The sequence below is a fragment of the Ovis canadensis genome, chromosome 14, assembly GCF_042477335.2.
Source record: "Ovis canadensis isolate MfBH-ARS-UI-01 breed Bighorn chromosome 14, ARS-UI_OviCan_v2, whole genome shotgun sequence".
NCBI classification, from domain to species: domain Eukaryota; kingdom Metazoa; phylum Chordata; class Mammalia; order Artiodactyla; family Bovidae; genus Ovis; species Ovis canadensis.
In genome coordinates this window covers 27,785,807-27,811,913 of record NC_091258.1, presented here as the reverse complement: position 1 = coordinate 27,811,913, position 26,107 = coordinate 27,785,807, and the positions used below count along the sequence as shown (strand labels likewise).

Genomic DNA, 26,107 nt, shown 5'->3' with positions numbered 1-26,107 from the left:
CCAGGGTTTCTTCTGTGTCAGTTCCCTGGAGCCCCATCTGCAGGGGAGGGGACACACCTGTGTGGATGAGCTTGACATGGCGCTGCAGGTAGCGGTCGATCATGAACACCTTATTGCAGCCGGGGTGTGGGCAGGGCCTCTCCCGGACCTCCTCGTGGTGCTCCTTGACATGCTTCTATGGGAGGGACCAGGGGCGTGAGTACCCCAGCCTGGCCAACACCCTGGACCAGCGTGCGTGCCTCCTCCCAGCGGAGGCACAGACCCAACCAGGCCCTGTCAGCAGAGCTGGGGGTGCACTCTCCTGGGAGGCCCCTCACCTTCATGCCGTCGGCCCCGCGGTACACAGCCGTGCAGCCCTGGTGCGGACACTTGTAGATGGTGGGCAGTTCCTCCCTGCAATGCAGAGCACACGTGGAGCCACGGCCCCCACAGGCTGCGCAACCCCCGCTCCAGCCCCTCACCTCTCACACCGTGGCTTGCCCTTCCAGCCCGGCTTAGGCCCAGGTTTCTTTCGGATTTTTGGTTCTTCTGACTTCTTGGCTTCCTTGCTTTCACTCTTCCTACCAGACACCCTGGAGGAAAAGACAACACTGGTCAGTAATGTTTCTGATCTTTTGCATACACGGTGTTCATTTTTCTTTAAACACTGAGGTGGTTTCCTCAGATCTCCAGAGCTAACCTCCAGTCCCCATACTGACCACCTGGCTTTCACACTGACACTTGCCCACCAGAACTAGAAGGACTGTGGGGAGGTGGAGTCCCTGCTCTGCCACCTCAGGACCCAGGAGTGGGCCTTCAGGGCCAAGTGTTACTCCCTGTCGTCAACACCAAAAACACAACTTTGGAGATACCAGGGAAAATACTGCAATGGGGAAAGCTCGAAAGAAGATCCAGACCCACTCTCCTAGAACCTGCCAGGAGACCCTCAGCAACCAGGGGGAGCTCTACACCTGCTGCTGTCCCCCCACGACAGACCCTAGGCAGTGGGGACCTTGTCCTCCAAGCATGGGGTTGTGCAACTCAGCCAGTCTCACAGGGCCCTGAGGACCAGGCCAGACAGAGCAGCTTCCCCCTTGGTATCCTTCAAAGTTTTAAAAAGACATGCACACCTCTTCTTAGATCCAGGAATGTAAGGAAATCTGTCAGGAACAGAAGGCAACTTCTAGGGCCATAAAGACAAGCCACTGCCGATACAATCCGCGATGGTCACAACTGAAAGCTTTTCCTCTAGTATCAGGAGCAAGACAGAGATGCCCACTTTCACCAGTTCTCGACACAGTACTGAAAGTCCTAGCCAGAGCCATTAGGCAAAAAAAAAAAAAAGAAAAGGCACCTAAATTAACAGGAAAGAAAACTACCTCTATTCACGATGCCATGATGTTATATGTAGAAAACCTTAAAGAACCTACACAGAAAAATTGAGCAAAGTTGCAGGGTGGAAAAATCAACACATTAGAACCCAGTCCTGTTCCTATACACTTAAAATGAATAGTCAGAAAAAGGTAATTAACTATTCATTTTTAATAGCATCAAAAGAAATAAGATACTTAGGAGTAAACTTAAAAACTTAAAGACTGGTACATAAAACTATGAAAACGCTGTGAAAATTAAGACCTGAGCAAGTAGAAACACATGTTCATGAACTGGAAAACTTAAAAGTGTGAAGATGGCAATAATCCCCCAAAGCAGTCTATACATTCAATCCCTATGAAAATTCTGTTTTTTCACAAAGTAGAAAAAAAATCCTAAGTTTCACATGGAACTTCAAAGGACACTGAATAGCCACACAAGTTTGAAAGACAACAAAGCTGAAGGATTCACACTTTCTGATTCCAAAATTTACTACAAAGCTACGGTAATCAAAGCAGCATGGTACTGGCATAAAGAAATACATACCGAGGAACTGAGAGACCAGAAATAAACCCCTGCAAGTACAATCAACTGACTTGACAAAGGTGCCAAGACCACTCACTAGGGAAAGGACAGTCTGTTCAACAGAAGGTGCTGGGACAATCACATATCCACATGCAAAAGAGTGGGGCTCAATCTACACCTCACACCATACACAGAAATAACTCAAATGGATCCAAGACCTAAATCTAAGTGAAAACTGTGAAACTCTAGTGGGTAAATCTTCCATGACCTTAGACTTGGTAATGGTTTCTCCTGAATATGACACCAAAAGCACAGTAAACTAAAAAAGTAAAAATAGGAACACTGGACTTCAAGACAGTGAAAAAAGGGGAAAATATATTCTACAGTTCAGTGGCAAAAAAACACAAACAACTTCGTTAAAACACAGGCAAAGAACTTGGACGGACATTTCCCCAAAGATGATACAAACATGAAAAGCTACTCAACATCACTATCACTAGGCAAATGCAAATCAAAATGACAATGAGATACTACTTAACATCCACTAGCAGGACCTAAAATAACAAGGTCTGGTAAGGATGTGTAGAAATCAGAACCCCTGTACATCGGCAGCAGATGTAGAATGTGCAGCTGCTGTAGAAAACTATGGCAGTTCCTCAGAAAGTTAAAAGTACCGTAGGACCTAAAGAATCAAAAACAGGTCTCAAACAGATAACTGTTACACCACCCTTTCTAGCACTATTGACAGCAGCCAAAATGTGGTCCCTCCGTACCATGGCCGTGCTGCATGGCAACCCGACCAGGGATCAAACCCATGTCCCCAGCAGTGGAAATATGGTGTCCTAGCCATCAGACCACCAGGGAAGTCCCTTTAATAGGATCTTATAGAAAGGAATCAAACTGACAGGTCACAACATGGATGAATCTCAAAAACCCTATTCTGAGTGAAAGAAGCCAGTAGGAAAGCGACACAGAGTCCCCAGAATGGATACCTACACTAGGAGGGGGCAGGGCCTGAGGGGCGGACAGGGGAGTCACTGCTTCATGAGGCTGCATTTGGGATGGTGAGTCTGGAAACAGTGCTGACAACTGCACAACATCGTAAAAGTTCTGAAACGGGAGTGAACTGTACGCTTAGAAAATGGTAAAACAGTAACCTCTGTTGTGTATTAATTTACCACAAATAGAAACATGAACAGTTTCCTCTTCAAACAGTACATTAACAAGAACCTTTTCAACAACTGCACAGGCTGCTCCTCCCCTTCTTTGCCTATGATTATTCTTTGCCACCCGGCCACGGTCCTGGCCTCCACCCTCTGCTGCTGTGCAGCTCAGGCACCTAGTGAGAGCTGAGCCGTGCCCAGTGCTCGCACCACATCACACGCTCCTTGTGAGCAGGAGCAGCCTCCAGGTCTCCCAGTGCGTCCCTGAAGGACAAGGGGCTGGGGTCCCTGCAGGCGTGGGAAGATGGCGCTCGCAGGCCCAACTTGGGGCTGCTGGTGCTTTTCTTTCCCATGGCCGCTCAGGCTCCTGTGGGAGCCCTGGCAGCTGGTGTCCCCTTCTGTCTGCGTGGCTGAGGACCTCGGCAGGCACGTCTGCTGCAAGGTCACATGGACCCAGGCCCTATTCTAGGACGTCAGCAGGCGTTCGTGTTGTGGTGCTGGAGGCACCAAGAGGCCATCAGGGAGGAGCCCAGAGCTCCAGCCTCCCACAGGTACAACTTCCACTAAAATGTTCCATCTGACCACAGCCTCTGAACACTTTGCAGCTTCCCTGGTGGTTCAGACGGTAAAGCGTCTGCCTGCAATGTGGGAGACCTGGATTCAATCCCTGGGTTGGGAAGATGCCCTGGGGAAGGAAATGGCAACCCACCCCAGTACTCTTGCCTGGAAAATCCCAAGGATGGAGGAGCCTGGCAGGCTGCAGTCCATGGGGTTGCAAAGAGTCGGACATGACCAAGCGACTCCACTCTTTCTTTCTGAACACATACCTGGTGTGTCCTGTCCTACCGGAGTGTCTGTGTGCCCTCCCGGAAACCCAGGGAAGGGGGCCGCCTGCGTGCCATCTCCACCTGCAGCAGGGCAGGGCAGGGCCTCTCCCTCTCCTAACCCCATGCCAGTGGCCCTGGGACTCCTGGCAGCAGGACATAAGAGGGGCCCATGGAGGTCAGGGTGGAGCAAGGGCTCCTGCTGCAGCAGACCCGGCCCCTCCATCTTGGCCCTCCTGACGCCCCCTCTGGCCAGCAGCGTCTGTCCACTCAGGCCCGCTCGAGGGCCGTGACCCAGTCCCACATCCCAAGTGGGAACTCCCGAGCCACCGCCTCTCTTGTCTCCACCCACAAAGGAAAAAGGAAGTTGTGCCTGCTTCTCCATTTTGTTTTGCACTTTCCTGGCTGATGGTGTGGTTTCATTCTATGCCAAAGGCCCAAGCTGGGCATCTACTAACTGGAGGGGTTTGGGTGTTCCTGGGCCCAGGGTGACACAGTGATAACCAGCCTCCTCTGCCAGGACCCACAGACCAAGAACACAAAGCCCTGTGGGAGGTGCGCTGCCTCAACAAGGGATCAGGGCCAGAGGTAGACCCAAGAGCAACGGCAGGGCCAGGTGGCCATGTCGCCAAGGCCCTGGGCACAGAGGGCAGAAGGTAAGCAGGCGGACCAGAGGCCACCAGAGCAGACACGGGTGGGTGGATGGAGCACATTCACAGGGCTGCGCTAGGCCAGGTCCCTGCGCTGAACTGGGAAAGTCCTCCTGGGTCACCCAGAAGCCATCCTTCGTTGGGCTGGTGAGGTCAGGCCATTCGAGAAGCAGAGTGTGTGCTGACCAAGGCAGACAGGGGCAAGCCACCATCCTGTCCCCGCTGCCCCCAGGGCAGGTGCAGGTCTCCAGGTCACCCACTGGACACCCCCAAACCCCGGGGAGCTCATGGCACCACCATCCCCTTACTTCTTTCCTGGGTACGGCTCAAAGGACTCATCTGAGGACTGGGTGTTCTGCTTCTTGTCATTTTCATCTTCACTCAGGAAATCTCTAGGAAAGAAGAGAACCTTCAGCAATGCTCTGGAGCAGGTGATGGAAGCAGTGAAACTTCCTGTCTAATACCATGTGAATCCCCACACAACATGTTTTACTTCTCAGAAGGCCGAAAATCCCCAATCCTCTAATACCATCTCCTAACACAAAGAGCAAACCAGGGTCACAGGCTGAGGATCCCCAGTAAGCCATGCCTCTCATCACAACAGGACCCCAAACTCAGAAAGAGTCAGCCTACGGGGCCCCAGGCAGAGGTGAAGACCCTCACAAGAGGTGGCTTCGCAGGAAGCAGGCTTTTAGAATGTCACCTCACTCCCGTAACTATAAACACCTGGCCAAATGACAGGCCAGCTGTCAGTGATTTCAAAGGGTAACAAAGACCTGAAAAAGATCTGCACGTCTATAATCTCTACCCCAAAACGTGAGTCACGACGTAAGCTCTGCTAGTCCGCACACAGCCTGGCTGGCATGCCTCAGCTGCCCCTACAGGCTGCCACCCTCCCCACGGAGAAAGGCCCAAGGATGGCTGGTGGCTGCAGGATAGCCACAGCCTCCTGACCCAGGGTGGGGGGTGGATTTCTGGCACCCACTGGTTCTCCTCCAACACCTGGGTCATCTGTCACTGGCACCAAAAATCACGCTGTCGTTCTACTTGTTTGGACAAAGTGCATCTGTGGTCTAGCCACAGTGTACAAGGCAGGGTGGAAAGGTCAGCTGGTGTGCAGCCTCCACCCTGAGAGATTTGGTCTTGGAGACCGGGAAGGGGGTGTCCCCAGGAGCAGACAGGTGTCCTGCCTGCCTCTAGAAGGTCTGTCCTCCACTCCACAACACAAACACCATGATAAACAGCCAGAGGCTGGCTTCTGTTCTAGTAAAATCTGGGGTTGGCATAAAACTCAGCCTTGGAGGCCGAGATGAGCCAGCAGCCAGAGGACCATCTGAACAGAGTGATGGCCACACCTGGCTGGGCCCCCGTGCAGCTCTATCAGGTCTGAAGTGCCCCAATCAAAAACAGAAGCCTGTTAAGCACCCCCTACCACTCCCCTCCTCCCAACAGAGAAAGTGGGAGGCCAGTGAGAGCCAGGCCGCAGCCCCTGGGATGGTGGCGTTGGATTGCCAAGGAGGAATGTTAGGCTATGTAAACCCACTCTTCTCTCACCCCTCAGAAAGGTCACTGAACTCGTCTTTTACCCGATCATCCGAGGTTGGAGATGGAACCTGCTTCTCACCCAATTGCCCTGGGAAACAAAGAACAAGACTCCAGTCACCTGTCACCCCAGGGGAACTGCACGGTAGTGCTCCCCACAGGCATGACAGGGCGCCTAGGGTTCCCATGCCTCCAAATCCACTCACCTCCTGGCCCCCTCAACAAGGCCTGCATAGCCAAGCCCACCACGCCACCCCCAAGTCCTGCCAGCAGTAGCAACAGCAGCAAATTCAGCCCTGCCTCAGAGGTTCAGATCCAGTTGCTCTCGGATGTTTCAGAACATCAAAAAAGATCATTGGTATCCAAGTACTGCAGGCACATGGCTCAAAACTCCAAGCAGTTCTAAGAACAGTGAAGCCCTCCAGCATGAGCACTGCCTCACTCTGAACCATCCAGTGGCAAACATCACTCGCAGGAGCAGCCTGGCACCCACATGGAAGCTGAGAGACGTGGGTAGGGAGCCGGCCCAGCCCTCCTAATACCACGTTGGTGAACAGGTGCACCCAACACACAGGGCCACAGGATCAGGCCCCACAGGGCACTGACAGGCCCAGGGAGTGACCTGTATTGGCTCGGGACAACCCCTGACCCCAGCTGCCTTCGTGCTCCACAAAGGCCCGGGCTCTTCCTCCCTCCGTGCCCTGGCCCCAAGCAGGCTTGGAGGAAGCCTGGATGGCAGGCGAGCATGCCTTAAAGGAAGGCACTCAAACGGGGTCTTCAGCCCCTCTCTGCTGTCAGACGCACATGAGGCGGTGCCAGGACTGCCCTGGCCACTATGCTGGCCCCTCTGCGCATACCACTGCTACCACCACAACAGCCACTTCCTGCCAAGGGCCCTGCCTGGCTCAGGACCAGGAATACTGGTCAAGTAGCCCAGAGGAGCCACCTACCTGGGGCCCCACCTTGGGGGAGGCTTGGCTGAGACGGGGGGCCCGGCCCCGGCCCCACTGGGTCACCATCTGAAGGAAGCCGGCTTGTTTCGAGGCTGGGGAGTGTCTCGGTTTCAGCCCCCGCCACAGCTGCTCTGCCTTGGGAGCTCTGAGGGGCAGCCCCGGTGGGGTTGAACCCCCGATGCTGGGGGAGTCGCGGGCCTGAATCCTTGTCCCACGTCCACTTGACACCCAAAGCGCTGTCCAGCAAGAGGGCCCCACAGCTGGAGTCGGCGTCCATGGTGTAGTCATGGCCCTGGTCGCAGCCCCACATGGCCCGGATGACACCACAGTACTCGGAGGACAGCGTCCTCTGGAGGCTAGGTAGGGCCCCACAGCTGGCCGCGTGTCTGTGCACCCACCCCACCAAGCCACGCAGGCCCTGGGGGCTCGAAGCAATCAGGTCCACTGAGGAGAGGCAGAGAGACGCCAGCCCATGGCCAGTCAGCATCTGAGTCCCCTCGCTTCCCGCCCACCCTGCACCCCACCCTGGGGGCGCACTCACCCACACACGCTCCCTCCTCCGGCCCCATCCGTGGCTGGACACCGACCCTGCAAAGGAGCAGGGCTGCTCACCAAGAGCAAGCATGGGGCCCAGTGGCCACTGTGTGTGCCGGCTGAGCCTTTTCCTCCGAGGCCACCCACCAGGCCCTCCCCGCCCTGTGCTCTCCAGTCAGTCTCCCCACACACCCAGCGCACTGGTGCTCATGAGTGTCTGCCTCACCAGCGCCCGGGCTGCCCTGTGCCCATGCAGCCCTGTTCACGGGGTCTCCTGCACACCCCCAGCAAAGGAGGGAAGGGGCACCTACTTTGCACAAGGCTTCCGGTGGCCTGTCGGGGGAACATTGACTCGCTGCAGGAAAGATGTGAGGAGGCCGTGGCACTGGTAGAACTGGGCATGGCAGTTCTTGCAGACAAACTGGGACAGAGCTGGGTCCTGGTGGACAGCCACGCCCAGGAGGCGCTGGAAATCCCGGATGAAAACACGGTCCCCAGGGGGTGGCCTTTCTGAGCTCTCCCCAGGTGCCCTGCCAGAGATGCTGCGGAGACTCCGGGAGGAGAACTTCCCATGACAAAGGCGACAGTGCCCCATGGCCAGGGCCCGGGCTGTTCCTGGGCAAGCACAGGAAACAGGAAGTCAGGCATGCAGAACACAGCTCCCAGGTGAGGTGAGATCCACACTCCACCAGCCCCCGCCCCAGCTCCTGGAGTGGGACCTCCCCAGACATGCCCCTTAAATACAAGTCCAGGTCTGGGCCAGAGGCAGGGCTCTGGATCCAGGCTCCCAGATGAACATATAGTCTTTTGGGAGAATGGCCAGTGGAGGGTCTTCTGAGTGGAAAATCCTTTCAAAGAACTCTAAATGCCTCCAAAACAAGCCAGTATTGCTCTAATACTAAAACCAGACAAGGACACAACAATAAAATAAAATAATATTTATTTTTAATAAACACAGATGTACAAGCCTTCAACAAAATAACAGCAAACTGAACTCAACACTTAATTTAAAAGATCCTGCACAATGATCAGCTGCAAAGTATTCCAGGGAGGCAAGGATGGCTCAGCCTTCCCAAATCAATTCATGTGACACACATTAACAAAATAAAAATCATACTCCTCTCAATAAATGGAGAAAAAGTAGTGGACAAAATTCAATATCCATTCATGATAAAAACCTCAATAAACTGTATACAGATAGAAAATACCACCACATAATAAGAGCCATACATGACAAGCCCCAAGCTAACATCATACTCAATGGTAAAGAGCTAAAAGCTTTCTTCTAAGATCAGGAACAAAACAAGGATTCCCACTCTCACCATTTTTATTCAACACAGTACTGGACATTCTGACCAAAGCAATTAGGCAAGAAAAATAAAAACCACTCAAATCATACAGACAGAAGCAACACCATCTGTTTGTATATTAATATTACATATAGAAAATTCTGTAAGACTCCATGAGAAAAACTGTTAGAATAAGCAAATTCAGTTATAGAATACAAAATCAATATACAAACATAAGTTGATTTCCACATACTAATAACAAACTATTAGAAATTAAGAAAATAATCAGATTTACAATAGTATCAAAAAAAATACCTATGAATAAATATAACCAAAGAGATGAAAGACCTGTACACTGACACCTGTAAGACACTGACAAAAAAAACTGAAACCACAAATAAGTAGTCCATGACCATGGGTTGGAATAATTAATTGACATCAAATAATAAGACAATTGACATTAATTAACAAGACACTGTTAAAATGTCTACACTCCCCAAAGTCATCTACAAATTCAAAACAACCCCTATCAAAATCTCATTGGTATTTTTCACAAAAATAGAACAATCTTAAAATGTATATGAAACCAATAAAGACCCTGAACAGCCAAAGCAATTCTGTGAAAGAACCACTAAGTTGAAGGCATCATGCTTCCTGATTTCAAACTATACTACAAAGCTACAATAATTAACACAGTACAGTACTGGCATAAACAGAGGCACATAAAGGGACTTCACTGATGGTCCAGCGGCTAAGACTCCACGTTCCCATTATAAGGGGCCAAGAGTCAATCCCTGGTCAGGGAACTTGCCACAACTAAAGATCCCACATACTGCAACAAAGATCAAAGATCCTGCATGCCACAACTAAGACCCAACACAGCTAAATAAATATTTTTAGTTAAAAAAAAATTGACAATACAGAAATAAATTCATATATATATATATAGCCAATTAATCTACAACAAATAAGCCAAGATACAATGGGGGAAAGAACAGTCTCTTCAACAAATGGTGTTGAGAAAACTGGACAGCCATATGCAAAAGAATGAAACTAGACCATCTTATACCATATTCAACTCAAAATGGATTAAAGACTTGAAAGACCATAAAACTCCTTTCATCTAACAAAACATAATGGTTAGCTCCCTGACATCTGTCTTAGAGATGATTTTTTGGATTGACACCAAAAGCAAATGCAACAAAGGCAAAAATAAATAAATGGGACTATGTTAAACTAAAAAGTTTCTGCACAGCAAAGAAAATCATCAACAAAATGAAAAGGCAATCTACTGAATAGGAAAAAATATTCACTAGTTATGTATCACATAGGGGGTTAATAACCAAACTATGTAAAGAGCTCATACAACTCAATAACAAAAATAATCTGATTTTTTAAATGAGCAAAGGCTCTAAAGAGACCTCTTTCTAAAGAAGGCGTGCAGATAACCAACAGGTGTATGAAAAGGTGGTCAACATTACTTCACGAGGGAAATGCAAATCAAAACCACAATGAGGGGAAAAAAAAAAGTCCCACGAGACATTTACCTCCCACCTATCAGAATGGCCATCATCAAAGAGACAAGTAATTACAAGTGTTGGTGAGGATGTGCAGAAAAGGGAACCCTTGTACACTGTTAGTGCGAATGTAACTTGGTGCAGCCACTATGGAAAACAGTACAGAGGTTCCTCAAAAAATTAAAAATAAAACTACTATACCGTCCGGCAATGCCACTGCTCGGTAGTTATCCTAAGGAAATGAAAACTAACTTGAAAAGGTACATGCAGCCTTGGAAGGGGCATAGTTGGTTGATGTTCTACCAACATCTCTAGAAGGGTGCTTGCCATGTAATCTTTGTGCACTTCGTGGGGAAAGGGGGCCACTTTTCTGTAATTACGTCTCAGTTTACAATGAAAACTTGAGTTTCAAAGGTAAAATAAACATGATAATCATGTCAAAAAAAAAAGAAAAGGTACATGCATGCACCCCTATATACACTGCAGCATTATGATACCCAAGGTATGGAAACAACCAAAGTGTCTATCAATATATGAATGTATAAACAAAGTGGTATACTCAATGGAATATTTACTCAGCTATTAAAAAACAAGAAAATTCTGCCATTTCCAATGACAAAGATGCACATTATCAGCATTATGCTAAGTGAAATCAGTCAGATGGAGTAGGATAAATACCACATGATGTTACTAACATGTGGAATCTTCAAAAAGAGAAAATCATGAACTAATAATTACAGAAAAGATATTGTTGGTTGAAAGAAGGGGAGTGAGGTCCTGAGTGAAATGCGGTGTGCAGTGATCAAAAGGTGCAAACTTCCAGTTATAAACCACGTCCTGGTGACGTTGTCTACCGTATGGTAACTACTATAGTTACTACAATATAATACTTTTCTGTATATCTGAAAATTGCTAAGAGCTCTTAAAAGTTGATCCTAAAAGTTCTTATCACAAGAGAAAAAGACTGCTAACTTCGAGTGGTGATGGATGTTAGTATACCTGAAACCAACATCACGTTATGTGCCAACTATACATCAAATTTTTTTCTCAAAAAAAAAAAAAAAGTTTGAGTATATAAATGCCTCCACAGCTATGGAACCGTCATAAACTGAGCTGGACACTTCATTCCTCTTCACACCACTCCCCTGAGACCAGAAGCGAAGGAGTCGCGTCCACATACTGCTTTCCCGGGGGGTCTCTACTCCTGACTGCAGGAGTAGACGATGCCCCTGCTTCTCTGCCCCGGGATTATAGGAGAGCAGCTTGAAGTCTTTTCTGAGGGGGCAAAAGCATGACACTAAGACCAAGTGCATATTAACCCCCATACAGTCCGTCCCAGGCACTCCTATGCTTAATTCTTAGTTCTGTTTAGCAAAAAGGAAGCTGAGGCCCTGAGAGATTCAGCCATTATCCGAAAAGCACAGGGCAAAACCACGACTGAAACCAGGCCTGCCCGACAGACAGCAAGACTCGAGCATTAAACTACTTCGCGAGCTCTGAGGGGAGCTGACGAGTCAGCTGTGTTGCGAAAGAGCACCCCGCGCAGCCGCGGCGTCCCGGGGAGGCCGCCTCACCTCTCCCAGCGGGGAGGCCTAGTCCGCTTTCTGATCCACCCTGGGCCGGGGGGTCCCGCGGGGTCCCGGTGGCCACCGAGGGCACTCTACGGTCACAGGGGCCCCAGCCGCCGCCCCTCGCGACCGGACGGCCGGACCCACCTGCCTCGTCTGCGCCGTCCTGGCCCGTGTCCCCGCAGGGCCGCGCCGGGCCCCAGCCCAGCCGCGCCGCCACCACAGCAGCCGCCTCGGCCACGTCGGGCCCGCTGCGGGCGGGGCGGCCCCGGGCCCGGCCTCCGCCACAACTGCCGCGGCCCGAGCTCCCGCGCTGCCGGGACGCCGCGGGCGACAGGAAGCGCCCGAGCCGGTCCCGCTTCATAACCGTGGAGACGGCTTAAGCTCGGCCCCAGCGCTCCGCCCCGTCCGACCCGGCTCGGCCCAACTCGGCCCCACCCGGCTCCGTCCGGCCCGGCTCCGCCCCACTCGGCTCCGCCCGGCCCGGCTCGGTCCCACTCGGCCCCGCTCGGCTAGCTAGTAGGACGTCCGGAGCCTCTCGTCCGCTAGGCGGACTGTGCTCGTTCGTTTCCGTTCCACTCCGCCGCTCGGCTTCGCGGGACTTACTGGAAGCCGGGCGAGGCGATGAGGGAGGGGCGGGGCGAGGGAGGGAGAAGGAGGGTGAAGAGACCTGGATGGGGCGGGCTGACCAGCGGAGGGGAGGGTGAGGAGAGCGTAAAGGGAGGAGCAGAGTGAGGAAGGGAGGGGCGCAGTGAGGAGGGGAGGGGCGGAGTGAGGAGGGGAGGGGCGCAGTGAGGGCAGAGCAGCACGGCCTGAGGGCAAGGGACGCGGTCTACGCGATTGGCCTGTCACCGACGTAGAGTGCGGGCAGCAGTAGTTGCACTTACACGCTTTTGGCTACAGCGTAAGGAGGTTATTTGAGCGCTCCGTCACCCCCACCTCTACCCCTTCGGCCCCAGGAGCAAAGGGCGCAGCGCGCCGGCGGGGAGGGGCTGCCGGAAGTGGGCCCTTGCTGGTACCGCCTTTTCCGATGGTCCTGGGCTCGGGCGGCACCTGGTCCTGCACACGTTGCGTTCCGGGCCCCGAGCCGGCCGCCCCGCCCCTCGGCCGCCACCGCCTCCCCCGCCGGCGCCATGGCCGCTGCGGCCGGGGACGGCTCTGTGAAGCCACTGCAATGCGCCATGAAGCTGGCCAACGGGGCCATCGAGCTGGACACGGGCAACCGGCCCCGGGTAAGGCGGGCGGAGCAGAGCGGGGCGGGGGCGGTCGCCGATCAGCGACCTGCCTGGTGGGCGTGGGCGAGGGCGGGGCCGCGGGGAGGGCGCCTCCAGGCCTCTCTGAAGACTCCGGGGTGCAGACTCCGGCTTAGGCCGTGACCTTGGACAGCTCCCGACCTTTTTTTGTTTTTTTTCCCCCTCTGTTTAGCAATTCGGTCGGAGCCGAGGCGTTTTTATTTGTGAAGGGACTCAGGAGGTTCCGTGAAGCAGCCCTCCAAAGTGTATCTGGCAGACAGTCCCCTGTGTTTGTGTAGTTTGGAGGCGGGCCCTGTAGATTTAGTCAGATTCCCAAAGAGGACGGTACGCAGAAGAGGTTAACTGCGGCTTTCCAGTCGCCTTCAGAGCTTGTTTAGTAGGAAGTGCCGGCGGGGGAGGGGTGCGGCTTGTTTCTGAGAACGGGTGTTAATTCTAAGGGTGGCAACCGCGTGGAAAAGCCGGCGGAGCCACTGTGGGCCGCCGAAGGGAAGAGGCGTTCAGGTCTTCCATCCGTTTCCTTTCCCAAGTCAGGATCCTAGGGCAGCAAATGCCCCCACAAGTCAGAAATCCTTCCCGGAACCCATTTTATCTTTATCTGAGGTGTAGACAAAGGTGAGTAACGAGAACTGGGATGCAACGAAACAAAAAACAAAGCTCCATGCTGTCATTCCAAATGCCCTGAGCTCTGTCAGGCAGCCCTGACCAGGAGGGTCACACGTTGGAAAGTGCCAGCATTCTAGTGGCATAGACTCCTGCGTGCCCGGGGAATTCTTACACTGGGGTTCAGGAAAGGGTTTTCCCAGACTGAGTCAGAAAGTGACCCCAAGATTTCTCAACACAGTCCGTGATTCACCTCCCAGGAAATATTTCTTTAAAGCCACTGAATGAATGGCCCCTGAGTTATACAGGAAAAGAACTTGTTGCATAGAGTGGAAACGGCAGCACCCGGCAGTGCTGCTTCCTTGACCCACTGAATGAGAACCTCCATTCCTTTCCGTGCTGAAGAGAAAGGAGTGACACCAGCTTCAAGTCTAGAAGAAAGGGTTATTCTCTGTGCCCCAGGCAAAGCAGGTACCAGCTAACCAGCTGGGATAATGCAAGTGTATCTCAGAGATAAGCAGGCACCATGGTTGCTGTTTTCAAAAGGGCACCAAGCAGGCATGATGGAATTATTTGCCTCTAATGGCATGGCCTATGTCATTTCTCTTCCCTGGGCTCAGGAGGCATATACAGAATACCTGAGGAGCATCCATTACATCTCCCAGGTGCTGCTGGAAGAAGTGGAGGCCACTAAAGGTACAGCTTCTCCTGTGCTGCCCAGACTGTGGACATCTTGGCCTTTAATGGGTCTCCAGGCCCCAGACCTGGGTGTGTCCCATGTCCTACCTGCCTGGTCATTAGCAGATGAACACCTGAACACTCAGCATGAGTGTGACATGGAGCAGGAAGGGATGGCTGCTGTGACTCAGGCGATGGAGATGGTTGGGGACATGACCACAAACTGACCACTGAACCCCAATCCTGGGAGGAGTGAACTGCACGATGGCTGGGGGCTGGGGGCAGCCCAGAGGCCCTGCAGTGAAGAGGGCGTCAGATACAAGGCCTTCTGGAGAGAGGGAGGTGCAGTTAGGGCAGGCAGGGCCTTGGGTAGGCCTGGGGCTGTTCTGGCATGAGGAGAAGCTCAATGGATGCTTTGTGAGCAGAGGCCAGCATGGCAGCAGAGCCTCCAGGAGGTACCCACAGTGTGGACAGCAGTGGTGGGAGTGCCGGGAGGTGGGCAAGTGAAGGGCTTGGGGGATGTTCTCTAAAGATCTGCCTCAGCAGGCTTTCTCAGGGGACAGTGAGGTGCGGGGGTGGGTTGGGAGCCAGCAAGCAGGAGGTGGCAGGAGCTGAGGCCTCCGTCATGGGCATGGTCTGCTCCAGGTGTGTGGCACCCTGGCATGGTCAGGGGGAGGTGGCTATCCCCACAGTGAGCACTGCCCCGGGGAGCTCAGCAGAGCTTTGAGCACAGGAGTAGGGCACAGTGGGAGAGGCCCTGAGGGGATGTCTGAGAGGAAAGACTATGAGGGGTCAGGGACCCTTGGAGAAGGGTAGCACATGAGTGGATGAGTGGAAATCTGGCGGCTGAACTAGGGTGTAGTGAGGGGCTGGCCCTGAAGGCAGTAGGAGGGGGGTCAGGAGCTGGGGCTGGTGGGGTCCATGGGAGGCTGTCAGATGGCAGCCCCTCCAGCCTGAGTTTGCTGACAGGAGCGATTCCAGAGGAGGGAGTGCAGAGCAGAGAACAGATGCCCCCGGGGTGCATGGGATGCAGGGTGGAGGGCTGGAGGTGGGCGAGGAAATGACCTCTGTGAAACAGCCACACTGTCTGCAGGGCCCGCCGGGAGGAGGGGCCGTAAGTACATGTGAAACTGTCCGTGGGGAGAAAAGGCCAGGTTAGTTAGAGAAAAGGCTCTGGTGGTCCAGGCAGAAGGACAGGATGGCCACATAGAGGGCAGGTGGTCCGAGATGAGGAGGGGGGTGCCTTTGTTTGTATCTCAGCAAGAATCTGACCAGTGACAGAGGGGATGGTAACCATCTTTTTTGTCACTTGCTCCCCAGAAGCTGGGGAAACTGTGACCTCTGATACCTCAAAGATGCTGAAGCTGGCCGAGCAGTGTCTGGAGAGGGCCCAGTCAACAGCTGCCAAGCTTGGTGGGTGTCCAGCAGAAAGCTTTCTTGGGTCATCCACTTCCACCCCTCCAGCTCAGTCTGCCTCTCCTTTGTGGAATGTGGGGCTCCTATGCGGATCCTTGACTGTGCGTGTCTTACAGGGAAAACATGCCTGAGGCCAGCCATGCCTGTGGCTGCGCCCGTGCCCTCCCATGCTAGTCGACACCGCCGGGTATACTCAGATGAGGGAGGGAAGCTCTCTCCGTTCCTGCCACCTGAGATCTTCCAGAAGCTTCAGGTCGTGGAGTCACAAAGCTCTAAGAAGTAAGATGGGACAGCACGGCCTGTGGGCTGAGCCTGGGTTTGGAGGCACAGTGAGATAACTGAGGTGGCTTTAGTCAAAAGGAACCCTAGAATGGAAATAACCTGGTGCCTAGCAGAAGCAAATGCAAATTGTCTCTGGAGAAAAGCACCTTCAACTTCCATGAAATGAGTGGTACATAGTCAAAGACAACCATGCACAAAAAGAAGTTTGAGCAGTAGCAGAAACACACCTGAAAACTCTTCAGATAGAGTTATGGGACACGGATTATAACACAGTCATGCTCTCTATAGTCAGAGAAATAAAAAGAAAGTTTTAAAATACCTTTAGGGAACAAGAAACTGTAAAATCTGACTCTTGTTTCTAATAGAGGTCAAATAAGAACCAAGTCGGAGAAGGCAATGGCAACCCACTCCAGTACTCTTGCTTGGAGAACCCCAAGGATGGAGGAGCCTGGTAGGCTGCAGTCCATGGGGTCGCTAAGAGTCAGACACGACCGAGCGACTTCAGTTTCACTTTTCACTTTCATGCATTGGAGAAGGAAATGGCAACCCACTCCAGTGTTCTTGCCTGGAGAATCCCAGGGACAGAGGAGCCTGGTGGGCTGCTGTCTATGGGGTCGCACAGAGTCGGACACGACTGACGTGACTTAGCAGCAGCAGCAAGAACCAAGTAGTAATAAGAAATACTAAATTTTTTAAAAAAACTAATCAAAAACAATGGAAACAAATTATATTCTGTAAAAATACACACGTGGACCCAAAAAGAAGTGTACAAGTTTGTGACAGCAGAGTGGACATAGCTGAAGAGAATTAGAGAACTGAATAAAAGGTTAAAGGTTTTCCTGAATGGCTCACACACACAAAAAGAAAAGATGAAAAAGACATGGAAGGTCTATCCAGAAACAGATGACAAAGAAAATGTAAGAGGAGCATTATTTGAAGAGAGAAAGACAATTTTCTTTCTAGAGCTGATGAAAGACCCCAAGACACAAATGCCAGAACCCCAGCAGGGTAGGCAAGAGGATGGGCTCCTCCTGCTGCAGGTTCTGAGCCACTGCTCACTTTGTCTCTGCATGTGCTGCTCTGGGGCAGGGCCAGGCACCGACTCCCATCCCAGGACAGTCTTGTGCCCCACAGCCTACCTCCTCCCACCCATGAAAGCAGGAAGATATTAGACTGAAACTTTGGATGGTGAGAGGGCTGTCAGTGGCTGTTACAGAGTACTGTGACCTCCCTTTCGTGGGCTGCAAACTAGCTATTTAGCCCACATGGTGCCTTCAAAGAGTTTCATGCTATTCAGGAACTCAAATGACTGAGTTGCTTAAAGGTCTGGAGTCCAGGCAGTAGGGCCATATTTCAGGGGGCAGGTGTCTCCTATCCACCCCAGACGTCCTCTTTCCTTTACATTCCTGCCGGCCCCCATTACCACCTCCTCACCTTGGGGCCTCAGGGGAGGGTCAGGAGGGGTCCTCAGATGACTGGAGGGTTTGTGGGCTTCCTGGAGCCTGGCCAGCAGCTTGTCAACATTTCAGGGAGCTGACACCCCTGGAAGAGGCCTCCCTGCAGAATCAGAAGCTGAAGGCTGCCTATGAGGCCCGGATGGCCCGGCTAGACCCCAGCCAGGCCATGCAGAAGACATCCCTGGTGAGTGGGGCCCAGGACCATGTGGAGTGGGGGTGCCAGGGGGGCAGGCCTTATTCCCTCTTCCTGTCCTAGACCCTGTCCCTGCAGCGCCAGATGATGGAGAACCTGGTGATCGCTAAGGCCCGGGAGGACACAGTATCCTTTCCATCCAGCCTTGGGGTCCAGAGGCTTAAGCTGAGGGAGGAGGCAGGGAGGAGAGGTGCCAGAGCCCAGCATCCTTGTTGGGGGGGCAGGGAGCAGTGGTTCCTGCCCAGCCTGCTTCCTCTTGCCCCTTGGCCTTTGCACAGGCCGCCCTGCCCCTCCCAGCACCCACAGACTCCTCTCCACCCCTCTCAGGTCAACTAGGACTTGCCTTCTTCCACCCACCCCGCCGGCCCGTGTCCAGCAGGGCTCAGGGACGCCAGGGGTCCATACATGCCACTCAGAAAGGGCCTTAACTCTGCTGCCCCAGCTGCAGAGGAAGATGGAAGAGCGCCGGCTGCGGCTCCAGGAGGCCGCCAACAAGTGCGTCCCTGCCTCGGGTCCCAGGACTTCGGGGGATGGGGGAGCAGGTGGGGGCTCCCGCGCCTGCCTGTCCAGCCCTGAGGTCCTCAGACCTGTCCTTCCTTCCAGGAGGTTCTGCAGCCAGGTTGCCCTGACCCCCGAGGAGCGGGAGCAGCGGGCCCTCTATGCTGCCATCCTGGAGTACGAGCAAGACCATGTGAGTGCTGGGCGGGGCGGGCTGGGAAGGTCTAGTCCCCGGGGTGCAGCCTTGGTGAGGGAGGAGGGGCTTCCCGGGGCTCTCTCCCAAGGGCTCCTGTCCTGCAGGACTGGCCAAAGCACTGGAAGGCCAAGCTCAAGAGGAGCCCAGGGGACCTGTCCCTGGTGACCAGCCTGGTCTCCCACCTGCTCAGGTATCAGGCCTCATCTCCCTCCAGCAGGCTGCAGGCTGCTGGCAGAGGAAAGGACTAAGTGGGAAGGAGGGGGAGGTCTGGGGTGACTGCAGGGGCAGTAGGCCCCTGATGGCCTTTCACAGGCCTTCTGCCTTCTCAGGGGGTGGGACATTTGCCCACAAGGTTTATCCATCAGTCCCTTCTCTGAAACCCCTCACAGTAGGGCAACATGACCAGTGGGTGGGGGGGGTTGGGCGGGCTCTGTAGCCCCCACCCCAGAGCCTGGTGAGGAGGCTGCAGCCGCCAGCCCTACGGGGCTGCCCTCTACACTGCTTCTACCCCACTCACAGCGTTCCCGACCACCCCATCTCCCAGCTCCTGAAGAAGCTCCAGTGCCTGGTGTACCGGGCGCTGTACCCCATCGTGAGCAAGGGCGCCGCCCCCGGCTGCTGTTCCCTGCCCCCTGACGCCGACGGGCTGCTGGCTCCTGGAAGCCGGCGGCTCCGGCCTTCTCAGAGCCTCTACTGCATGCCTTCCCCGCTGGAGCCCAGCCCGGCCCCAAGGCCCCTGGACGGCCCATGCGCCAGCCCACCCCGCCCCGGCAGCCCCGCAGGGCCTCCATCACCCCAGCTGCTGGGCAAGGACAGCTCCTTCGAGGATCTAGAACAGTTCTTGGCTCCTCCTGAGAGGAGGGGCCGGGGCCCTGGGGAGCGGCCTGAGCCCCAGATCCCAGGGGTGAGGAAGGAGCCTATGCTGGAGCAGCTGAAGGGCACTGTGCAGGACATACACGACGCCATCGGTGAGGCCCCAAGACAGGCACTTGGGCGGCTGCATGTGACCCTGTGACCCCAGGGATGAGGGCTCACCAGGCCACAGGGTTTCAAGGGGAGGGGAGGCAGGGCCAGGCAGAGCGCCCTCCCAAGGAGCCCAGAAGCAACCTGCGGTGAGGCCCACCCCGAGGAGGCTGTCTCTGCGGGGCGAGGCTGGAGGTCCCCGCTGAGCCAGCTCTGCTCCCGGCAGACAGGCTGCTCTCGCTCACCCTCCTGGCTTTTGAAGGCCTAAACACGGCCGCCTCCAAGGACCGCTGCCTGGCCTGCATCGAGGAGCCGTTCTTCTCCCCACTGTGGCCCCTGCTGCTGGCTGTCTACAGGTGGGCCCCCGACCCCGAGGTCCACCCGGGTGCTTCCCTCGGCGGGCGCCTTCCCTTCCCAGCCTCAGGTGTTTCGGGTTCGCAGGCAGTGCCACGCCCACCGTCCAAGATTCTGGGCGTGGCCGGCTCCCCCAACCAGGTCTCTGTCTGCCCCGGGGCCGGGGTCTTTGCGGCTGAACCTGGCCTCTCTCCACCCCAGGAGCGTTCACCGCCTGCGGGAGGAGGCCTTGAGCCGGAGCATGGAGCTGTACAGGAATGCGCCCCCAGCGGCCGTCGGTGTCCCCACCAGGCTCCTCCCGCAGGACCCCGAGGCCGCGGGAGGGGGCCCCTACCCCTACTGCGCCGCAGCCCAGGAGCTGGGGCTGCTGGTTCTGGAGAGCTGCCCCCAGAAGAAACTGGAGTGCATTGGTGAGGGGGCAGTTTGGGAAGGGAGAGCAGTGTCCCGTCCCACGGGGCACCCTGAGTCTGCACCTCTGAGCCACAGCCTGGTCCCGTCTGGTTGGGAGGAGTCCCTTGGGACAGAAGCGGTCCTGCCCTGCCCAGTCCTGCACGGGGTGGGGGTGCGACGGTGCCCCGGGCCGGTTTGGGACGCCGTCCCCACCCCCTCACCCGAAGCCTTGCTTCTGCGCCATAGTTCGGGCCCTGCGGGTCATCTGCGCCTGTGCGGAGGATTACTACCGGGCCCGGGAGACTGCGCTGCAGCCTGGCATCGCCGCTATGTGAGTCCCAGAAGGATGCCATTGTGAGGTGGGGGGTGGGGTGGGGGGCGCGCTGGGCCTGTCTGTGAATGCCTTCAGAGGCTCAGGGAAGCAGAAACGCTTCACCCTGCCCCAGCACTGGGCGCTTGGGGTTCCGTCTTGTTTCTCCTTAAGGACAGGATGGCCTTTTCCCACCAAAGACCCCTGGCTCCAGCCCTGCAGACGGCAGGGCCCTGACCCTCTGTATTCCGGTGGCATTCTCGAAGCCTGTGCCTCCCCTCTGTCTCACTCTGTCTCACACTTGGGGAAGCCTCCTTAGTCTCTGCCCATACTCTGGAGGCCGGTAGGGGCCTTCCCCACAGTGTCCTGCCTTAACTCACCTGGGCCAGCCTAGAGCTGGCAGTCTCCTGCCCTGGTACTGGTGAACCCTCCCTGCCAGGGATCTGCCTCCTGCTACACTGTGCCAGAGACCAGGGTTGCCCTGAAGGCACCTGTGCTTCCACCCGAGTGGGCAGGTTGTGGCACCTACCTGTGCAGAGGCCTGGGGTTGTTTTCACCATTTTACCATCTGGCCTCCAAAAAAGTTGTTGCAGGTGAAAGGGTCCCAGAACTAAAAGTATTCAGAGTCCCAGTCCCCACATAAGCTCCTTCAGGATTTCTGAGGAGCCAGAGAGGTGGTGTCTGTGCAGGTGTGTGGCTCCCAGGGAAGTGGGAACAGAAGTCCCTGGCCTGTGCCTTCATGCTTCTGGCAGAGACCACTGACCCGTGGGGCCTTCACTGGGGTTTTGACCATCCCCCAGGGACTCCCTCACTGAGAAGCGTCCTGCATCAGATCTGGGATACCAGACGTGGCAAATGAGTGATCCTGATCCCAGGAGTGAATAGGGTGCCTGGGAACATGGGCCTCCCACTCCAGCAGCCTGTCCTTGGGCTCTGGCAAGTGCACAGGAATGAGGAACGGTTCCTCCCTGGTCCAGCCCTGGGCTCTGCAGCACTGGGTCCCCATTCAGGATGGCCTCAGTGCTCCCAGATTGTTTGTCATCCAAGCCCTCCCCCTATCCCATGTGGCCAGTGGGTGGGAGGAGCACAGTGAGCAGCCAGCAAGCTCAAGGCTGCTCCAAGAACTGAGCTGGAGCTTCAGGCTTTTGGGGACTCAGCAGGCCCCCCTACCCAGGTCCCTGGAGCCTCCTGGCTGGATGTGTGTCTCCCCAACAGTGGTGCTGATGACTTGCTGCCCATCCTGTCCTTTGTGGCGCTGAAAAGTGGCCTCCCTCAGTTGGTGTCAGAGTGTGCAGCCCTGGAGGAGTTCATCCATGAGAGGTGGGGTCCTCGAGCCCGTCCCTGCCCTGGCATGCGGCCCAGAAGCGACCCCGACAGCCCCTGTGGGACCTCAGCACTGAGGTTCTGCCCTGCAGCCCCTCCAGTGACAGGTGCCGGTGTCACCTCCACGCAGGTACCTGATTGGAGAGGAGGGCTACTGCCTGACATCCCTGCAGAGTGCCCTGAGCTACGTGGAGCTGCTGCCCCGGCGGGCCCTGGGCAAGTAGTGGAGGACCAGCCGGCCAAGGACTGGCCAGGAGGCACTTGTGCGGGGCAGCAGGCCAGCCGTGGAGGGGCTCTTGCCCCAGCCTGACTTCGGCCCCAGGGCTCAGGGAGGCCCCTCTGCTCCTGGTAGGATGAACATCTGGCAGCTTGGGCCGCTGACAGCTAGCACAAGGACTGAGGGGGCTGTGGGCCTGGCCGAGGGCAGCTCTACTCCCCTACATTCCCGTGACGTTCGGAGCCCCCTGAGCCAGGTTGTTGTCTGAATCGAGAAGAGAGCTGATCACTCCCACAGGGGCCTGAGGCCCAGGTGGGTTCAGACCATGCTGTTTATTTATTGGACACTGACCACTCTGTCCTGGAGGCCCAAGTGTCCCCAGGGCATCTACCCATGTCTGGGACCTCTGAGCCACACTTCACCCTCGGTGGTAGGGATGGAAATCCTGAGATCCCCACCAATCCCCACCCCCCACTCAGCCCCTTTGGGGTCGGTGCGAAGCCTGGGTCAGCACCTGTCTGTAGCCCACCACCTGCCCACAAACTGTTACAGGCCCCTGGGCAGCCACTGACCCAACTGGAAATAAAAAGGTGACTGGCATCTCCCTCCACGTGGCTCATTTGCTCCCCATCCCACTGGCCAGCCCAAGGCCTGGACAGTACAGCCACGCCTGGCTGACTGGCAGGAACCAGACAGTCCCAGAGAGCCCAGGGGGCCATTGCCAAACTCAGCCTGCCTCCCAACCCTCTGCCCAGGGGTGGGCTCTTTCAGGGGCCACTCGCTCTAGCATTAGACACACTCTGTGGGGCCTAGCGGGTTGGTAAGGTCAGAGGTCATCACTGGGCAGGATCTAAGCCTGGAGCACTTATTCTGAAGAGTTCTCTGGAGTCAGCTTTGCTCTCCAGGTGGGCAGCACACCCAGGGGCCCCTGGAGAACACAAGACAGGTGGCCTGGCCGCAGCCCCAGACAGCATCTGCCAGGGAAGGAGGTGGGTGGTTCGCCCCCCACTGCAGAGCCTCGGCCCCCTACCACGGCAGAGGCCCATCATGGGAGGAGTGGGCAGGTCCCTACGAAAGGCTCAGTTGGACTTGACTGTGCATCCTGTATGCACATTATCCCAGGGCTCTGCAGGAGACCATGAGGAAAGTGAGGCATGAGGAGGTGACTGCCTCCTCCAGGCCACACCTCCCAGAGCAGAGCTGGCTTGGAGCCCAGCAGGTTGACTCCAGAGGCCAGAGGGTATCACTGGACGTAACCTGAAGGGCAGGCACAGGCCCAGTGCACTGGGGCAGCTGCCTGTCTCGGGAGCCTTTGTGAGCAGGAGTCCCCTGCCCACCAGCACCCCAGGAACAAACAAGGAGGCACCCACCCACTTACCCTGCCCTGCTCTCAGAACTTGCGGCCTCTGAATTCCTGCCCTTGTCTCCCATCCCTGCCCTCTCCAGAGGAAAGCCCCCAGCCCTGGACATGAGTCCCAGCCAGCTGTGAAGGCTGGGGAGGATTACACCCCTGGTCCAGGCCTTGGTGGGGACATTTCGAGGATGGGACTGTAAAGTCTCCCTCACAGAGCAGGTGGACGTAAAGGTGGGTCTCAAGCTAGGCCTGACTGGGCAGGCCCCTGCTGGCCCTGAGGCTGTCTCCTTCCTCTGATCAGACAGCTTTCCTGCTGGTGATTCTGGGCCAGTCCTTTAGCCTCTCCCAGCCCGTGGCCCTCCATAGAACGAGTGAATGATGGATTCTTCACATAGAAAATCCTGCAGATCAACAAGATAACGGCAGGAGCTCCGCTTAGAAAAATAGCAAAGGCTATGAACAGTCTGTCTTCAGAAGAAATTTAAAAAGCTAATCAGCATAAGAAGTGTCTGAAATCATTTTAAAAGTCAAGAAATACAAAGTAAAACACAAGATAGGAAACCTAGGCATTGGACTGGTGAAGATAAGGTTGGACAATCCAGAAGGCAGTGCTGCCTGGGAGACAGGGCCGCACATGTAGTGTGCAGCATGCTGGGCCAAGGTAAGTATCAACTGATCCTCCCACCTACCCACTCCACTCCTGGTTGTAGCCCAAGGTCACAGGAGGCAGAGCGGCCTGCTAGGTGACAAGCCAGTCTACTTGGTGGCTTAAACACAGGACAGCCATTCGCTTTGCTCTTGAAACTCCTGTTTCAGCAGGATTCAGTATGGAAGTCTCATCTCTGCCCTCCTCCGGCATCAATTAGGTCAGCTTTCAAGCTGGGGTGACACAAGGTCCAGGGGTTAGGGTCATCTGGAGACTTGCCTACACCTCTGCCATCAGCAAGGGCCTCAGGGCTGTGAGGACAGTCAGGCGAGGCCCACATCCATTTCCTGTAACTAACTAGATGCCATAACAAAACAATACAAATTGGGGAGCGCAAAACAACAAAAGTTTACTCTCAAAGTCCTAGTCTTAAATCAAGGTATCCACAGAGCCTTGAGCGGGCAGAGTGCCAGACAGATTCCTTCCCTGCCTCGTCCAGCTCTGGGGGCTCTTGTAGCCTCTGCCTGTGGCTGCAAGTTTCTGTGTCCATCATATACCTCCTCCCGAAGTGTGTAACCTTTCTCCTCATAAAGACACTGTTCTGACTTGGCTTAGGGTCCACCCTCATCCAGTCTGACTTTGTCTTAACTTGATTATATAAGCTCACATTCCCAGGTTCTGTGGAGTCTGAATTTTATCTAGCCCCTCATACAGCTGCTGGCATTCCCCCAGCATGTGACTAGGTTCCAAGAGTGAGCATCTCAAGACAACAAGGCGTTTTTGTGACCTAACCTAGGAAGCCACACACTGTCATTTTCATTGTGTGTCCTCTATGGTAGGACAGTGCCAAGACCTACCCAGGTTCAAGGGTCCCACCAAAACAGGGGCCTGCTCCCTGGAGCAGCACACACAATCCAGAGCAAGCACCTGCAGCCACTGAGGGGCCGAGTGGAGCAGCAGAGCAGGACACGAAGCAGAACACTGTCCACACATGGGCCTGCACGTTGGCAACAATGTGCTCCTAGGGTGTGTCCACCACTTTCAGCGATCGCCTTTGTGGAGGAGGGGCGCTGTGGGCAAGGCCATAGGCGATGCCACAGAGCGGCAGGTGCTGTGCACCCATCATAAACCACTGTGAACTGAGGAGCGAAGTAAGCCCAGCTGTTCTTCCTTCACACAAGGATGCACTTGGAGGTGTGCCAAGTCAGATGTCCCTTCAGGGTCGATGCGAGCCCGGAGGGGGCTGAGTCAAGTAAACAGTAAGTGAAAGATTGGAACGTTCAGCGGTGCTCGGCAAAACACCGCTCGTCTGATTCCCTACTTGGTTATGATCTTTTTCTCAAAGTATAGAAATCTTTTCCCCAGTCGGGTCCCACTTGGCGTGGAGAGGTTAGGGTTCCAGAAATCGCGGACCCTTGCCTGCTCAGGGAGCGAACCCCCTCCCCCATCCTTCCTCCACACAGTCTTAACGGTGAGTTAGGCAGGAAACCAGAATAAGGAAATTGGAAGCTGTGGCCCTTCTGGGCCTGGATGCCTGGAATCTCTGACCGAGTCAGAGAGGCCCACGTTGCTGTTCTGTTTTTTCTTTTGGGGGGCGCGCACAAGGAACTTCCCTGCCCACGAATGGAACCCGGGGCCCCCAGCAGCGGAAGCGCGGGGTCCTACCAAATGGACCACCGGGTAGCTGTTTTAAATCACACGGAAACGCACCTCTGGCGCCCACCTTGAGCGCCGGCTCCGCCCTCTTCCCCATATCTGGTCATCCCCGTTAGGCGACGAGAAGGGTCCCGCCCCGTCGGGGTAGCCCCGCCCTCAAGATTCGGCCCGGGACCCCTACGCGCCCACGAGGAGCCCCGGTACCTGCTTCCCTTGAGGCCTAGCGTTCCCAAGGGACCAGCTCTGGCAGTCTGCCCCCGCAGCAGGAGAGCGCCCCGTGCCAGCCTGGGTGGGAGCGCCCGCTGTGCACCCCTCACTCCGCCCCGCGGGCATTGCAGGTGCGTTGCATTAGGGCTCCCCGGCCCCGACCAGGCCCCGCCCTCGAGGAGACTCCGCCCAGAACGTC

General features: G+C 55.3%; 2 protein-coding genes across 7 annotated transcripts in view; one reads left to right on the top strand and one right to left on the bottom strand.

The window, feature by feature from the left end:
- The window catches only part of ZNF276 (zinc finger protein 276), a 29,763-nt gene extending 3,679 nt beyond the window's left edge, over positions 1 to 26,084 (bottom strand). The window contains exons 1-9 of one of the 3 annotated variants that reach the window (XM_069549762.1): positions 25,906 to 26,084; positions 7,853 to 8,156; positions 7,549 to 7,595; positions 7,005 to 7,451; positions 6,067 to 6,145; positions 4,821 to 4,904; positions 462 to 572; positions 318 to 393; positions 58 to 175 (exon numbers count right to left, since the gene is read on the bottom strand). In XM_069549762.1, the coding sequence (XP_069405863.1) occupies positions 58 to 175; positions 318 to 393; positions 462 to 572; positions 4,821 to 4,904; positions 6,067 to 6,145; positions 7,005 to 7,451; positions 7,549 to 7,595; positions 7,853 to 8,136 (1,246 nt within the window). In that variant the 5' untranslated portion in view covers positions 8,137 to 8,156; positions 25,906 to 26,084. Of the gene's footprint in view, positions 1 to 57; positions 176 to 317; positions 394 to 461; positions 573 to 4,820; positions 4,905 to 6,066; positions 6,146 to 7,004; positions 7,452 to 7,548; positions 7,596 to 7,852; positions 8,157 to 12,062; positions 12,516 to 12,802; positions 12,919 to 25,905 lie in introns of those variants that run through there. The other 2 variants (XM_069549761.1, XM_069549760.1) reach the window with 2 other exon arrangements.
- On the top strand, positions 12,389 to 22,645 carry VPS9D1 (VPS9 domain containing 1). 4 transcript variants are annotated; one of them, XM_069549710.1, is made up of 15 exons: positions 12,389 to 13,147; positions 14,389 to 14,464; positions 15,767 to 15,859; positions 15,979 to 16,141; positions 17,674 to 17,785; positions 17,858 to 17,920; positions 18,237 to 18,289; positions 18,398 to 18,485; positions 18,593 to 18,678; positions 19,008 to 19,456; positions 19,678 to 19,807; positions 20,007 to 20,215; positions 20,442 to 20,526; positions 21,721 to 21,825; positions 21,959 to 22,645. In XM_069549710.1, exons 1-15 carry the CDS (start codon positions 13,049 to 13,051, stop codon positions 22,050 to 22,052), a joined length of 1,905 nt encoding a protein of 634 aa, XP_069405811.1. In that variant the 5' UTR covers positions 12,389 to 13,048; the 3' UTR covers positions 22,053 to 22,645. The 4 variants fall into 4 exon arrangements, with proteins under 4 accessions (XP_069405811.1, XP_069405812.1, XP_069405809.1 ...); XM_069549711.1 differs by having other exon boundaries at positions 12,684 to 13,147; positions 15,770 to 15,859; XM_069549708.1 differs by lacking the exon at positions 14,389 to 14,464 and having other exon boundaries at positions 12,699 to 13,147.
- Positions 26,085 to 26,107: the final 23 nt, after the last annotated feature.